General features: G+C 42.3%; 1 protein-coding gene across 2 annotated transcripts in view; it reads right to left on the bottom strand.

The window, feature by feature from the left end:
- LOC139418545 (pyruvate carboxylase, mitochondrial-like) overlaps positions 1-16,703 on the bottom strand; it is a 96,356-nt gene extending 79,653 nt beyond the window's left edge. The window contains exons 1-6 of one of the 2 annotated variants that reach the window (XM_071168095.1): positions 16,458-16,703; positions 1,448-1,589; positions 1,140-1,324; positions 855-1,020; positions 522-667; positions 305-422 (exon numbers count right to left, since the gene is read on the bottom strand). In XM_071168095.1, coding sequence (XP_071024196.1) covers positions 305-422; positions 522-667; positions 855-1,020; positions 1,140-1,324; positions 1,448-1,589 — 757 coding nt within the window. In that variant the 5' untranslated portion in view covers positions 16,458-16,703. The remainder of the gene's footprint in view (positions 1-304; positions 423-521; positions 668-854; positions 1,021-1,139; positions 1,325-1,447; positions 1,590-16,457) is intronic. The other variant, XM_071168096.1, reaches the window with a different exon arrangement.
- Positions 16,704-17,095: the final 392 nt, after the last annotated feature.

The raw sequence follows: 17,095 nt of genomic DNA, 5'->3' as shown, positions 1-17,095 counted from the left end.
ACAAAGCAATTGTGACAGGAGTAAAGGATCGCAATATGGGAAAATGAATGGCTGCAGCACAGCCGTTATAATGAATGCTTGACGCATGGAAAACTAAGGCATACATGTATTCAAGCGCGTATTCTTATTCTAAATGTATGCAGTTCTGTCCTTGCGTTGTTCTTGTCCATGAATGTTCTGTATTATGTCATGTTTTGTGTGGGCCTTAGGAAGAGCAGCTGCTGCTTTAGTAGTAGCTAGTGGGAATCCTAATAAAATACAGAATCATAATGTCCCCCAAAAACAGTTGAGCGAACAAACTCACCCAGGATCTGCACTTCAATGTGTCTGGGTCTCTCAACGAACTTCTCCACGAACAGAGCACCGTTCCCAAACGCAGCCAGGGCCTCAGAGTACGCACGCTGATAGTTCTCCTCCAACTCCTACACACGGTGACCGACGGGGGATCAACAAGTCAAACAGCACAAAGACAAAAACACTCAGATTGGAGCCCCTACTTACTCGCAGATATCTCTACTCACCTCGTACTCTTTGACCACCCTCATCCCCCTGCCCCCACCGCCGTAGGCAGCCTTGAAGATGATGGGAAAGCCATAGGTGTTGGAGAACTCCTGGGCCTCCGACAGGCAAGTGACGGGGCCGTCTGTCCCTGGTACCACTGGGACCCCTGGAAGAAAAAAAAAAAGAAAAAAAATCAAACATGAGGTTAGCTGAGTGTAAATACACTTTTACTTAACTGTACGCAATGTCAGCAAGACTGTGTTTGAGGATGCTACTGATTTAAAACCTAAAAAAACTCAGATGAAACAAACTTCCATCAGACCGTCCTGAGAATGGCAGTGTGTCCAGCCTACCTGCACGGATAGCGATGGCTCGAGCCTCCACTTTGTCTCCCATCTTGCGCACCACTTCAGGGGAAGGGCCAATGAAGCGTACCCCAGCATCGGCACACGCCTGGGCAAAGTCTGATCGCTCAGACAGGAAGCCGTACCCAGGGTGGATGGCATCCACATCATTCTCCTGAGAATAAAATATATGATACGACAAAGTTGTGGCAAGACAGCGTAAAGGTGTGATCTCAAAACGTAGTGAGAATTGGTTCAGAAAAGTTTGAAAAGACGCATATTAAAATCTCAGACCTTGGCCACTTTGATGATGTCAGGGATGTCCAGGTAGGCAGCCACGGGCGGCAGGCCCTTCCCTATGAGGTAAGCCTCATCTGCCTTCTGCCTGTGCATCTGGCCTGTGTCCTGTTCAGAGTAGACAGCCACCGTCCGGATCCCCAGCTCAGTGCAGGCCCGAAACACACGGATAGCAATCTCACCTACAAGCGGTTGAATTAGTCAACTGGGGATTGAATTATGTGGTGAGAGGAAACTATCTCTAAGACTTTGGCTGAGATTTCAGTGTCTACAGAATGGCCAGGGTGGGAGAATGGTTACTGTACCTCTGTTGGCCACCATAACCTTTTTGATGGGCTTGTACTCCAGAGTACGAGGGGAGGTGTGGTTGGAGCGGGACAGGCAGCATGCCCTCCTGACAGCCAGCAGCCCCAGGGCCGAACGCATGCCTCCAACCTGCAGCAGCATCTACACAGGTCGAGGACGGGGGGGGGGGGGGGGGGGGGGGGCAGAACAGGAAGGAACGAGTAAACAACTGACAGCCCATGCATGATGCAGCACAGGTCCTGACCTATATACACAGTAGTATGTAGTCTAACTTAAGGCACTAAAAATGTCAACCTTGTCAAGGAGATCGCCTATGGCTGTAAAGCAAACAAATGTTGCATTAAAAGACGCAGACAGGACTATCTAAATCGTGAGCGATTTATAGCTAACGCTTCCTTTACCTTGGAAAGAATTTGGGAAGAGTAGATGGCCATTTCTACAGTTTAGTCAGCTGTTTACATTCCACTGGCATCGGGAAAGTACAGTGATTAAAAATATCGGCACAAGACACCAAAAGACAGAATTGCCTTGGAAGGAGTGCAAGTAACAGTAAGGAGAGTAGTGGGGAGTGGACAGAGACAGCCTCAATTTATAACACTCTGACCACAGACCTCTGGAGAGAAGTAGAAACGTTCAACATTCCCATTATTCACAGGAAGACTGCAATAGCCAGAGAAAATGTGCCTAAGAAATTGGTTAGCGTGTAGTTAGAAGCTCAATGTGGCAATAGCTGATTCCTTAAGAAAAAGGCCAAGGGGAAATGAACAGGTTTGAACTTGAACTTAAAAAGTTAAATATAAAATTGTTGAATGGTCCAACTGTGCTAACGCACGACCCTAGCTCACAAATCAATCAAAACCCTTCGGAGTATCCAAAAACTGTTGGCCTGTTGTTGTAACCACTGGTCCTCTGGCACAGAAGCCGCATTTAACTCCAGTAGCAGTAACAGTTCAGACTACATGGTCCGACCAGCAGTTCTACAGATCCAATTCAAGGATATACCAAATCTGCGTAAGTATTCCCATGAACATGCCAACTGATCAACACTAAGAGGTTGATCAGGGTCGATTCAACAGGGCCCGGGTTCCCGAAACGCATCTTAAGGCTTAAGTTAAAACGTTAGAACCTTCGTAAGAGCATCGTTAAATCTCTGGGCTGTTTCCCAAACTCATCCATATTAAACTGCTCAGAACAGCTAAGTGCGTCAGATCCTTTTTTGCCCACCACGCGTCACTTTATACACTGAAGATTTTCTGCTAAACAGATAATCACATGGTTTATCCATCTCTGTGACCGACGATAACTTCTGAACAAAAGTTGAAGACAAACACAAAAGTTGCCAATGTCTTTGCAATTGATACAAACAAGCAACGTATAAAATATGCTTCAAATGAACACCGAGATGGCGGGATTCAAATATAAACCGTAGGCTATAGGCCAATTTCAAACAGATTTTAAGTTACATTTCATGTTCAAACAATTGAGTTCTGTTTTGCTACGTGCAGGCTACCGTCGTCTAATTTGACTCAATATACTGTATTTAATGTGTAGCCTAAAACGTGCGCAATGATGTGCCAAAATCTGTGATTTTATGAATTTTTATTGGGTCAGCATTGTAGACTGAACAAAAATAAAACAATATAAAAAGTTGCAGTTCATATTAGGCAATTTAAATAAATTAGGCCCTAGTCTATGGAGTTCACATGACTGGGAATACAGATATACATTGGCTGGTCACAGGCACCTTTTACATTTTTTTTATTATAAAATAAATTAAAAAGTAGGGGACGTGGATCAGAAAACCAGTCAGTATCCGGTGAACACCTTTGTTGATTGTGGCATGTTGAATGTTGTCCCACTCCTCTTCAATGGCTGTGTGAAGTTGCTGGATACTGGCAGGAAATGGAAGACGCTGTCATACACGTTGATCCAGAGCATTCAAAACAAACATGCTCAAATAGGTGACATATCTGGTGACTACGGAGGACATGGAAGCTGAAAATGTCCCAGTTCCAGGAAGTGTGTACAGATCCTTGCGACATGGGGGGGGGGGTCATGCATTATGATGCTGAAACGTGAGGTGATGGCGGCAGATAAATGACACGACAATGGGCCTCAGGATCTCATCACGGTATCTCTGTGCATTCAAATTGCCATCAATAAAATGCAATTGTGTTCGTTGTCTGTAGTTTATGCCTGCCCATAGCTGAGTGTAATAACTCCAACTCTACCACGGGGCACTGTGTTGACAACGTTGACATCAGCAAACCATCTGCCATATGACTGGTACAGCTGAAACTGGGATTCATCCGTGAAGAACACACTTCTCCAGCGCGCCAGTGGTCATCGTAGGTGAGCATTTGCCCACTGAAGTCAGTTACGACACAGAACTGCAGTCAGGTCAAGACACTGGTGAGGACGACGAGCACGCAGATGAGCTTCCCTGAGACGGTTTCTGACAGTTTGTATAAGAAATTCTATGGTTATGCAAACCCACAGTTTCATCAGCTGTTCAGGTGGCTGGTCTCAGATGATCCCGCAGGTGAATAGTCTTGGCATGCTCACTAAGAGGGATGTAAACAAATGTGTGCAGAAAATTAGAGAAAAGCATTTTGTGCACATGGAAAATGTCTGGGATCTTTCGTTTCAGCTCATGAAACATGAGACCAACACTTTACACGTTGCATTTCTATTTTTGCTCAGTATAATAAGCTGCCTCAATATTTGCAGCCATAAGGTGGTAATCTCCCTTTAGAAGCGGATCCATCGTCAGTATTGTGAAATAATTAATGTTAAACGGTAAGATTTGAACGGAGAAAGCTGATCTGAGAGTAGCACCTCCTTTCTTTCGATCCTATCAGTATCGACATGCTCCGACGATACACTTAGTGACCGTTCTCTCTGCGTGGTGTTTTGGGAAGAAAAATGTTACATCTTCGGCCGTTGCCTTTGGAAACGAATGTTACATCTTCAGCCGTTGCCTTTGGAAACGAATGTTACATCTTCAGCCGTTGCGAGAACATTGCATCGTTAAAACCCTCGTTAAGCCTAAATTCCATCACTATCTGAAAGCCGGGTCCTGGATCATAACAGTCCATACAAACACCAAACACCAGGTCTAAACAGCAAATGCTTTAACAGGAGCTAAAGATTGTCATTGATCAGTCATAACAAGCTCAGCACTTGTGATCCTAAATAAAGTCTGTGGGCCAAATGAAAGACTATATTCTTGATGACATTCCTCTTGTCCACTCACTTGTGCAACATGGTAAAGGACAGCCTTGCACATTTTTGCCTCCAACTAATGTCACCTGTCAACCATTCCTGCGCAGTTTTTCCCCCGGCAAGAATAGGCTGCAAATGTATTTCAATGTGTTCTGGATTCAAGCTGACAGGGTGTGTTTGCTTTATGGCTTAACGAGGGCTCTGGAGAGAAAGTCTGGCACCAAGGAGCACCCGTCAGCAGACTGACCTTGTTGAACAGTCTCTCCATTCTCACCTACAGTGTCTTCTTTCCAGACAAGGTTGACTAACCAATGAGTTATTAATACTACACAGAGAGAGAACTAAAAAGGTTGGTTTGTCAAACCTAATTAAAATGTATTTACAATGATGTAGTATTACCTCATTGGAGAGTCAAACGTGTACAGTCAAGGGTTGGACAAGGTGCCAGTTAGAGTAGTCAACATTGTGACAACTAGGCTAGGCCATTTCTCATCTGGAAAGAAGACACTAATAGAGAAATAGTTCAACAAGGTCAGTCTGCTGACAACTATGAAAACGGGCTACAACAGGCAGAACAAGGTGGTTTACATTTTCAATAAAATGTGCCTACATTTATCTCTGTGCTGGTCTTTTCCACTCCACAACAGAACAGAAATACGAGAGTGGGGAGTCAACATGACTGAACATGTTAGGGCAATTGTCTTAAAACCAGATTTAACATGCATATAAACACCAACCCAGTTCAACAAAGTGGTGTGGCATCCATTACTAGGCCTATAGCCCACTAACAAAACAACAAAGTGATGTGGCATCCATTACTAGGCCTATAGCCCACTAACAAAACAACAAAGTGATGTGGCATCCATTACTAGGCCTATAGCCCACTAACAAAACAACAAAGTGATGTGGCATCCATTACTAGGCCTATAGCCCACTAACAAAACAACAAAGTTGTAGCCTGTTCATGTTTATCTTCACAAAAGTAGTTTTATTACATCGAGACTAGGCTAAATCCTAACCATTCTGGAACGCAGTACCCAAGAGATAATTTTGTTGAAAGTACTGACTGTAACCAGAGTGCAATAGTAACAAGACAAAGTTGTTGGCTAAACCTCCCCCCCATGCAGGTATAAACATACAGGTATGGAAGCGCTATTGAAGAAACACAAAGCCTCAAACTTTATCAACTCATCTGGCACAGATTACTCCAGATCCGACATGCTCTTGACAATCACTCAACACCTTCGTTCGACAACTTTTTTTCTTGTGGAAACTTGGTGAGTTATATAAAATGACAATTGTAGTGCAAGGAGTTGATGTTGTAGACAACCATTAAACAGATAAGAATGACCTCTGACTTACTGAGAAGAGTGCTGCGGGAAGTCGACATTTGACAAGGTAGCTGAAGCCGTTTCTCAATCTCTCGGTCCCAGCTTTGATGCACCTGTGCTGACCTCGCCTTCTGGATGATAGCGGTGTGACCACCCGAGCCACTGCCTGTTCACACCGCTATTTATTTTGTACATTTATTTAACGAGGCAAGTCAGTTAAAAACAAATTCTTATTTTCAATGATGGCCTAGGAACAGTTGGTTAACTGCCTTGTTCAGGGGCAGAACGACAGATGTTTACCTTGTCAGCTCGGGGATTTCATCTTACAATCTTTTGGTTACTAGTCCAACGTTCTAACCACTAGGCTACCTGCCGCCACATCCAGAAAGCGAGGTCACCACAGGTGCATCAAAGCTGGGACCGAGAAACAGCTATCTTAAGGTCATCAGACTGCTAAACAGCAATCACCAGTTCAGAAAGGCTGCTGCCTACATTGAGACCCAATCACTGGACACTTTAATAAATGGATCACTAGTCACTTTAAACAATGCCACCTTAATAATGTTTACATATCTTACATTACTCATATCACATGTATATACTATATTTTATACCATCTACTGCACCTCGTCTGTCCCGGCTATCACTCATCCATATATTTACAGTGGGGCAAAAAAGTATTTAGTCAGCCACCAATTGTGCAAGTTCTCCCACTTAAAAAGATGAGAGGCCTGTAATTCTCGTTCTGGGGCTCCACGCAAGATCTCACCCCGTGGGGTCAAAATGATCACAAGGTGGTGAACAAAAATCCCAGAACCACACGGGGTGACCTAGTGAATGACCTGCAGAGAGCTGGGACCAAAGCCTACCATCAGTAACACACTACGCCGCCAGGGACTCAAATCTTGCAGTGCCAGACGTGTCCCCCTGCTTAAGCCAGTACATGTCCAGGCCCGTCTGAAGTTTGCTAGAGAGCATTTGGATGATCCATAAGAAGATTGTCCCAATGTCATATGGTTAGATGAAACCAAAATATAACTTTTTGGTAAAAACTCATCTTGTCGTGTTTGGAGGACAAAGAAGGCTGAGTTGCATCCAAAGAACACCATACCTACTGTGAAGCATGGGGGTGGAAACATCATGCTTTTGGGCTGTTTTTCTGCAAAGGGACCAGGACGACTGATCCGTGTAAAGGAAAGAATGAATGGGGCCATTTATTGTGAGATTTTGAGTTGCATCCAAAGAACACCATACCTACTGAAGATGAAAAGTGGCTGGGTCTTTCAGCATGACAATGATCCCAAACACACCGCCCGGGCAACGAAGGAGTGGCTTCGTAAGAAGCATTTCAAGGTCCTGGAGTGGCCTAGCCAGTCTCCAGATCTCAACCCCATAGAAAATCTTTGGAGGGAGTTGAAAGTCCGTGTTGCCCAGCAACAGCCCCAAAACATCACTGCTCTAGAGGAGATCAGCATGGAGGAATGGGCCAAAATACCAGCAACAGTGTGTTGTGAAGGCTTACAGAAAACGTTTGACCTCTGTCATTACCAACAAAAGGTATATAACAAAGTATTGAGAAACTTTTGTTATTGACCAAATACTTATTTTCCACCATAATTTGCAAATAAATTCATTAAAAATCCTACAATGTGATTTTCTGGATTTTTTCTCCTCATTTTGTCTGTCATAATTGAAGTGTATCTATGATGAAAATTACAGGCTTCATCTTTTTAAGTGGGAGAACTTGCACAATTGGTGGCTGACTAAATACTTTTTTGCCCCACTGTATGATCAAAGGGGATATGATGGTTAAAATAATTGTCCTTTTTACTGTAACAAATGACTCAGCCACTCTTCCATTTTGACATAACAAAGGTGTGAAGAACATTGTCCAACTGAAGAAATAATACCTGAAACAACCTGTTCAGAAATATTGCTATGACAACAAAACAAGGCAAGTTAAAATGCATGTTCTTGAATAGATTAAATCTGGTTTGACAGCATTCATTTTGTACAATTCATGCCAACTCATTTTTTCTGTCATAGTTGAAGTGTACCTATGATGAAAATTACAGGCCTCTCTCATCTTTTTAAGTGGGAGAACTTGCACAATTGGTGGCTGAATAAATACTTTTTTGCCCCACTGTATATGTACATATTCTCATTCACCCCTTTAGATTTGTGTATATTAGGTAGTTGTTGGGGAATTTGTTAGATTACTTGTTAGATATTACTGCACTGTCGGAACTAGAAGCATTCCGCCACACTCACATCTGCTAACCATGTGTATGTGACCAATTATTCCCGTTCAATTAAGATACCATCTACTAGACAGATCACTTTGTGGTTTGAAATGGTATAAACGTGAATAGATATTGTATAGATCCAGCTATATGAATAGGCCTCAATTAATGGTACAACCTAAAATGAGAAAAATATCTGATTAAGTCTGATTCCTGCTGATCATTTCCTTTAAGACAGTACATGCAAATACACTGCAGGGTGAAACAAATACAGGCTATGTAAAGATTCCCATATTTGAACCTAGTCTCTTTCCCAGCCATGTGCTCAGTATCACTGTAAGCCTGGCAAGGGTAACTTGAACCTAGGCCTAAATGCCTTTTGTAACCATGAATGTAGCAAATTTGCAGACTGAAAATGTAGGGACAAGAGTTGGTTAGTAAGAGGTGAAAAAAGTAGAAACCATTAGAAATTCTCACAATAGATGGTTGGGTTACTAATGCACAATATAGGCTACTACGGCAGTGTTCTTTAGATAGGTCCTGCAGACCCAAGCCAAGGGTCTGGTCTGCACTTTGGACTGGCCAGGGCCCAGTTTCCCTAAAGAAACTTAAGGCTAGGTTCACCGTTAGAACCTTCGTAGGAGCATCTTTAAATCTGCGCCGTTTCCCAAAACCATTGTTTATTAACGTAGAATTTAAAAACACAAGTAATCTTACGCCTGCCTCAGACCACTCGTAGAACAGCTAAGTGCGTCATTAGTCGCTTTTTTGCCATCCCATGTCACTTTATATACGGAACATCTACACTAAACATGGATAAACCATGAGATTGTCTCGGTGACTGCCGATAACCTCACAACAAAGTTGACTACAAATAAAGTTACCAATGTCTTTGCAATTGATACAAACAAGCAAGGTTTTAAAAAGATGCTTCAAATTGTAGGAAAGATGCATCGTTTAAAAAACACTCATAACCCTAAGACCCAGCGCTATCGGGAAACCAGGCACTGGACACTTTATTGGATCCCAGGATAGTGATCGAAGAACACTGCTAGGCCTATATGAGAACGAGTCAACAGGAGTCTTCTATTGGCTTCTAATATCCACAAAGTCAGATTCCACAGCCACAAAGTCAAAAATGACTACAAAAATTGTGTTTTTGGTCTTAATGTAAAGTTAACCACACTGCTAAACTTGTGCCTAAAGGTTCAAATCACATTTTAAGAAGAGAAAATGTAGAAATGGGTGGGGTTTAAGACTTTCTGGGTATTGAAGCTAGTGACGGCCTTGCTTAGTAATAGACACTACCTTTAGCGTCTATTCATTTTCTGGCCAGGGGAGTTGTTAAGAGCACCGACACTGTCTGAACATTAACACATCGATTGCAGTACAATATTGTTAACATAAGGAACGTTTTTTTTTCTTCATTTCAGCAAGAAATAATAAAATGAGGATCCCACACGGCCTTACCTCCATGTTAGTGCTTGTTTATCGAAAACAGAAGTGACCACCCGTGAAAATTAGCCACCTAGTGTGCTCGAAGACCTGTGCGTAAGCGTAACTGGCGAGGAAGTGTAGCTTGTCGTCTGGAAGCACACAGCCGTATGGGTCTGTGCAAATCTACTACAAGGAGAGTATCCTTTTTATTTGAAAGATTTTCTCCGCTGATATGAAAGATAACATATGGAACTTTCGAAAACCGTAATCGCAAGCGATGATTGAAGTTCATAAGCGTTAAAAAGTGCGTTGGGATTGTAGTTCACATGGTCCCAACGGTAAGTGGTGCTTATGGCTGAGAACCCTTGGGATAAGGCAAAAGGTTCTACAGCTGCAACATCGAGAGCATCCTGACCGGTTGCATCACAGCCTGGTACGGCAATTGCTTGGCCTCCGACCACAAGGCACTTCAGAGGGTAGTGCGTACGGCCCAGTACATCAGTGGAGCAAAGCTGCCTGCCATCCAGGACCTCTACACCAGGCAGTGTCAGAGGAAGGCCCTAAAAATGGTCAAAGACCTCAGCCACCCCAGTTCTCTGTACTACCGCATGCAAGTGGTACCGGAGTGCCAAGTCTAGGACAAAAAGGCTTCAACAGTTTTTACCCCCAAGCCATAAGACCAAATGGTTACCCGGACTATTTGCATTGTGTGGCCCCCCCAACCCAACTCAACCCCTCTTTTACGCTGCTGCTACTACTCTCTGTTTATCTTATATGCATAGTCACTTTAACTATACGTTCATGTACATACTACCTCAATTGTCCCGACCAACCAGTGCTCCCGCACATTGGCTAACCAGGCTATCTGCATTGTGTCCTACCACCCGCCCACCCCTCTTTTTACGCTACTGCTACTCTGTTCATCATACATGCATAGTCACTTTAACGATACCTACATGTACATACTACCTCAATAAGCCTGACTAACAGGTGTCTGTATATAGCCTTGCTACTCTTTTTTCAAATGTCTTTTTACTGTTGTTTTATTTCTTCACTTACCGACAGTTTTTTTTCTCTCCGCACTATTGGTTAGAGCCTGTAAGAAAGCATTAAACTTTAAGTATTGTAGTGTTGTATTCGGCGCACGTGACAAAATTTGATTTGATAAGGCAGAATGCCTTGTTGAAGTGGCACTCCAATCTCCTTTTCACCTAATTTAAACACCCAATTTATTTCACAAAAGGACCATCTCAATAGGTGGTCCAGGTATGTAATGATATAGAATAAAAGGGATTGGGCCTTTCCTCTTTTGTTCTCTATTGTTCCTTAAGCAAGGGGGGAGGCCGATGATGTCACAGACTTCCATAAAACCAAATCCTTGAAGTTTGCAGTTGTTAAAAAAATATATATACACACACAGTTGAAGTCAGAAGTTTACATACACTTAGGTTGGAGTCATTAAAACTTGTTTGTTTTTCAACCACTCCACAAATTTCTTGTTAACAAACTATAGTTTTGGCCAGTCGGTTAGGACATCTTTGTGCATGACAAGTAATTTTCCAACAATTGTTTACAGACAGATTATTTCACTGTATCACAATTCCAGTGGGTCAGAAGTTTACATACACTAAGTTGACTGTGCCTTTCAACAGCTTGGAAAATTCCAGAAAATTATGTCATGGCTGTTGAAGCTTCTGATAGGCTAATTGACATCATTTGAGTCAATTGGAGGTGTACCTGTGGATGTATTTCAAGGCCTACTTTCAAACTCAGTGCCTCTTTGCTTGACATCATGGGAAAATTGTAGACCTCCACAAGTCTGGTTCATCCTTGGGAGCAATTTCCAAACGCTTGAAGGTACCACGTTCATCTGTACAAACAATAGTACGCAAGTATAAACACCATGGGACAGCGCAGCCGTCATACCGCTCAGGAAGAAGACGCATTCTGTCTCCTAGAGATGAACGTACATTGATGTGAAAAATGCAAATCAATCCCAGAACAGCAGCAAATTACCTTGTGAAGATGCTGGAGGAAACAGGTACAAAAGTATCTATAGCCACAGTAAAACGAGTCCTATATCGACATAACCTGAAAGGCCGCTAAGCAAGGAAGAAGCCATTGCTCCAAAACCGCCAGAAAAAAGCCAGACCACGGTATGCAACTGCACATGGGGAGAAAGATTGTACTTTTTAGAGAAATGTCCTCTGGTCTGATGAAACAAAAAAATAGAACCGTTTGGCCATAATGACCATTGTTATGTTTGGAGGAAAAAGGGGGATGCTTGCAAGCTGAAGAACACCATCCCAGCTGTGAAGCATTGGGGTGGCAGCATCATGTTTTGGGGATGCTTTGCTGCAGGAAGGACTGGTGCACTAAACAAAATAGATGGCATCATGAGGGGGGACAATTATGTGGATATATTGAGCAACATCTCAAGACATCACTCAGGAAGTTAAAGTTTGGTTGCAAATGTGTCTTCCAAATGGACAATAACCCCAAGCATACTTCCAAAGTTGTGGCAGAATGGCTTAAGGACAACAAAGTCAAGGTATTGGAGTGGCCATCACAAAGCCCTGACCTCAATCCTATAGAAAATGTGTGGTCAGAACTGAAAAAGCGTGTACGAGCAAAGAGGCCTACAAACCTGACTCCGCTCTGTCAGGAGGAATGGGCCAAAATTCACCCAACTTATTGTGGGAAGCTTGTGGAAGGCTACCTGAAACATTTGACCCAAGTTAAACAATTTAAAAGGCAATACTACCAAACACTAATTGAGTGTATGTAAACTTCTGACCCACTGGGAATGTAATGAAAGAAATAAAATCTTAAATAAATTATTCTCTCTACTATTATTCTGACATTTCACATTCCTAAAATAAAGTGGTGATCCTAACTGACCTAAAACAGGGAATTTTTACTCAGATTAAATGTCAGGAATTGTGAAAAACTGAGTTTAAATGTATTTGGCTGATGTGTTTGTAAACTTCGACTTCAACTGTACAACAGTAAATTAATTCACAGTGACATTCCTAACATTGCTATAGTACAGTAGGGCTGGGCGATATGGCCAAAATCTCATATACCGATATAGGCCATTTCATGTCCTGATCACGATATAGCACATTTTCTGTAAATTCAATGAATAGAGAGTTTATATAAAATACCACATAAGAAATAGGCCTTTACATTACATTTTGAATTACACTCAACAAATAAAGGTATTTTCTCATATTTGATTATTTATTTTATGTAGAACCTGTGCACATTTTCAATTAAGCATGTAACAAAATATAAAATATGAATGTATAAAATCTACAAATGTAAATAGAAAACACTTTCAACTATAGTTGCAAACAAAATATTTTAGCTATATATACAGTGCCTTGCGAAAGTATTCGGCCCCCTTGAACTTTGCGACCTTTTGCCACATTTCAGGCTTCAAACATAAAGATATAAAACTGTATTTTTTTGTGAAGAATCAACAACAAGTGGGACACAATCATGAAGTGGAACGACATTTATTGGATATTTCAAACTTTAACAAATCAAAAACTGAAAAATTGGGCGTGCAAAATTATTCAGCCCCTTTACATTCAGTGCAGCAAACTCTCTCCAGAAGTTCAGTGAGGATCTCTGAATGATCCAATGTTGACCTAAATGACTAATGATGATAAATACAATCCACCTGTGTGTAATCAAGTCTCCGTATAAATGCACCTGCACTGTGATAGTCTCAGAGGTCCGTTAAAAGCGCAGAGAGCATCATGAAGAACAAGGAACACACCAGGCAGGTCCGAGATACTGTTGTGAAGAAGTTTAAAGCCGGATTTGGATACAAAAAGATTTCCCAAGCTTTAAACATCCCAAGGAGCACTGTGCAAGCGATAATATTGAAATGGAAGGAGTATCAGACCACTGCAAATCTACCAAGACCTGGCCGTCCCTCTAAACTTTCAGCTCATACAAGGAGAAGACTGATCAGAGATTGCAGCCAAGAGGCCCATGATCACTCTGGATGAACTGCAGAGATCTACAGCTGAGGTGGGAGACTCTGTCCATAGGACAACAATCAGTCGTATATTGCACAAATCTGGCCTTTATGGAAGAGTGGCAAGAAGAAAGCCATTTCTTAAAGAAATCCATAAAAAGTGTTGTTTAAAGTTTGCCACAAGCCACCTGGGAGACACACTAAACATGTGGAAGAAGGTGCTCTGGTCAGATGAAACCAAAATTGAACTTTTTGGCAACAATGCAAAACGTTATGTTTGGCGTAAAAGCAACACAGCTGAACACACCATCCCCACTGTCAAACATGGTGGTGGCAGCATCATGGTTTGGGCCTGCTTTTCTTCAGCAGGGACAGGGAAGATGGTTAAAATTGATGGGAAGATGGATGGAGCCAAATACAGGACCATTCTGGAAGAAAACCTGATGGAGTCTGCAAAAGACCTGAGACTGGGACGGAGATTTGTCTTCCAACAAGACAATGATCCAAAACATAAAGCAAAATCTACAATGGAATGGTTCAAAAATAAACATATCCAGGTGTTAGAATGGCCAAGTCAAAGTCCAGACCTGAATCCAATCGAGAATCTGTGGAAAGAACTGAAAACTGCTGTTCACAAATGCTCTCCATCCAACCTCACTGAGCTCGAGCTGTTTTGCAAGGAGGAATGGGAAAAAAATTCAGTCTCTCGATGTGCAAAACTGATAGAGACATACCCCAAGCGACTTACAGCTGTAATCGCAGCAAAAGGTGGCGCTACAAAGTATTAACTTAAGGGGGCTGAATAATTTTGCACGCCCAATTTTTCAGTTTTTGATTTGTTAAAAAAGTTTGAAATATCCAATAAATGTCGTTCCACTTCATGATTGTGTCCCACTTGTTGTTGATTCTTCACAAAAAAATACAGTTTTATATCTTTATGTTTGAAGCCTGAAATGTGGCAAAAGGTCGCAAAGTTCAAGGGGGCCGAATACTTTCGCAAGGCACTGTATATATATTTATTTATTTATTTGGGGGCTTGGCCGTTTTGCATGTTCTTTTGGCATTAATACGTGTCACACATCAGTTTGCATTTGGTACCTTGGGTCGAATGTTAGCGCCAACTTGAAACCCTCATTTCTCGACCGTGTAAATTTGGGCCATGTCTTTGCAGATGTAAGTTGTAACGGCAGCTGTTATCTCCTTCCATCTTCGTGATTCTTTGCCATAAATGGTGTGCTGCGGGCAAAAGCCTCTTGCAACGTCTGAGTTTGGGGGGGGGGGGGTTGTTTAGAGCACTCAACTGTACTTTTTTGGATCTCATCCGTAGACTCTCTCCATACTGTTTCACATGATTCTTGCGTAGGTGGTAAGAGGTTAGTGTTGTTTGAGCCGGTTGTCGGGTCCGGCCTGCGGCATATTTTGCGGGAGACAGTTTTCTGATCCGTGTCAGACTTTTCATATCCAAACCACGTCCATGCAACCGAAGTTGCCCGTTTCAGGTACGAGCTCAGTGTCTCCGTGCCACGTTCACTCTCTTCCATGGTTGTTTGTGTTGCAGATTTCCTTCCACACGGCACATGTGAAAGAATGCAAAGCGTTGTCCAATTGACAAAAAATATTGCCATAAAGAGTGTGATTTGCGACACAAAGAAATAAACGAGAGCACAATATGAAACAATAGATGTTTTTCTATCGTCACACAACATATATTGTCATATCGCCCAGTCCTACAGTACAGTATGAAGACCAGTCTGAGTCCTGTTTTTGCAGTAAGCAGGTGCCCTGTACCCATACGGGGAGTAGTTCAAGTCAAGGTGCCGGAGGTGAGCTTTGCTGAGGGCCCTAAAGTGATTTTATTTAAGATAGGCCATATCTTTTATGCTCTCATTTCCAAGAGATTACTACTATGTTACTTCATTTCAAGGAGTACCTAGTTTCCTCCAAGAATATGTATTTTGGTACTTGGATGGCTTTAATGTGTCACTAATCACAGTGGGTTCAGTCCACTGTACCATGACATCAACCTACCTACCACCGAGCTTGCCAGCCACCAAGCAGTCATTCATCAGTCCTGTCCGGCATTAGGTGGACATGTCATTCACTTTATTTATTATTTAGTGCCATTTCAGTCTTTCTGTTCAATCTTCCCAGTGTAACAGTTGGGATAATGGGACAATTCAGAGTACAACTAATTTCTCATCCCTGAATTAAGGTATGTTTTTTCAAGCCATATCTTTCAAGTGCTCCATGGTGTCTTACGCTACACTGTCATGCTGTCCGACCCCAGTGCAGCTTATTGTAATCAAGCACAACTGTAGGGACGGAATCTTCCAGCAACTTTACCTAGTGCAACAAAGTCAAGGTTCTTCACTGATAGAAAGAGCAAACAAATCAAGCTCAATGTTCTCATGTTCGACGTATTATGTCAGAGTCAGAACATAGAGAATCGATGTAACTATTTGCTTGAGTCCAAACGTTTAAAGGTGGTAGAGAATTCTAAATGTTGAAATGTCACCATCATTTTGGAGAGATGCAGCTGCAATACCCATTTTTACCCCTGATGCAGCCACCTCACTAACCAACTCTCCAAATCAGCTAGCTGGCATAGCTAGCTAAACAACTGTTTGATAGCTAACTGCTCTGTACCTGCACGCAAAGACATTGCAGTAATATGATTTGATGGACGGATGGATATTGACCAACTACTTCGGGATAAGCAAGGGTGACAACCCCCCTAAAAAAAAAACATTATCTAAGACTTGTAACGTTAATGCAAACTTACCTTACCGCTTCAAACCTAACGTTAGCACGCTTGAATAGTCTTGAAAGTCTCCCAGCTAACTATCTGTGTCTATCTGACGTTAGCAGGAGTGTCGGGTGTCGCTATTGACTGTTGCTGGCAGATAACTCTCTTCTTCAATCAACGTAATTAGCTAGCTGGGTACTGTGAGATGACAGTCCCCCTCCGATCGTGTTTGTTTTCTGTGCACCCTAGCTTGCAGTCACGGTTGATGACAGAAAAAAGTCTGGGGTTTGAAAGACAAGCTAGCTGTCTATTTACCTGAGACGTCTGACCCACTCAGACGACTCGCCCGCCCACCCACCCCTTGCTATTGGTTATCTTGATTACGCCCATTAATACGCTCGTTCCGGGGCCATAGATAATCCAGTGGGCCTGATCTATATATCCATGTATTTTGTCTATCTGTTTTACAGAGGTGTATACTATCAATGAGTTAGCCAGCTAACTTTGATAAAACAACTAGAAATAGCTATTGATTCGGAAGCTAAACCCCTGACTTTCTAAACCCATGGACGCAACATCGCGAGACATCCGGGAACGCTTGCGAAACAGACCAGTCCTGGGTTTGAGAAGTCAATAAGAGAAGTGAAATGTTCTTCCATATTTGTTCATTTTCT

Source organism: Oncorhynchus clarkii, chromosome 10 (genome assembly GCF_045791955.1).
Source record: "Oncorhynchus clarkii lewisi isolate Uvic-CL-2024 chromosome 10, UVic_Ocla_1.0, whole genome shotgun sequence".
NCBI lineage: Eukaryota > Metazoa > Chordata > Actinopteri > Salmoniformes > Salmonidae > Oncorhynchus > Oncorhynchus clarkii.
This window is presented reverse-complemented; position numbering and strand designations above follow the sequence as displayed.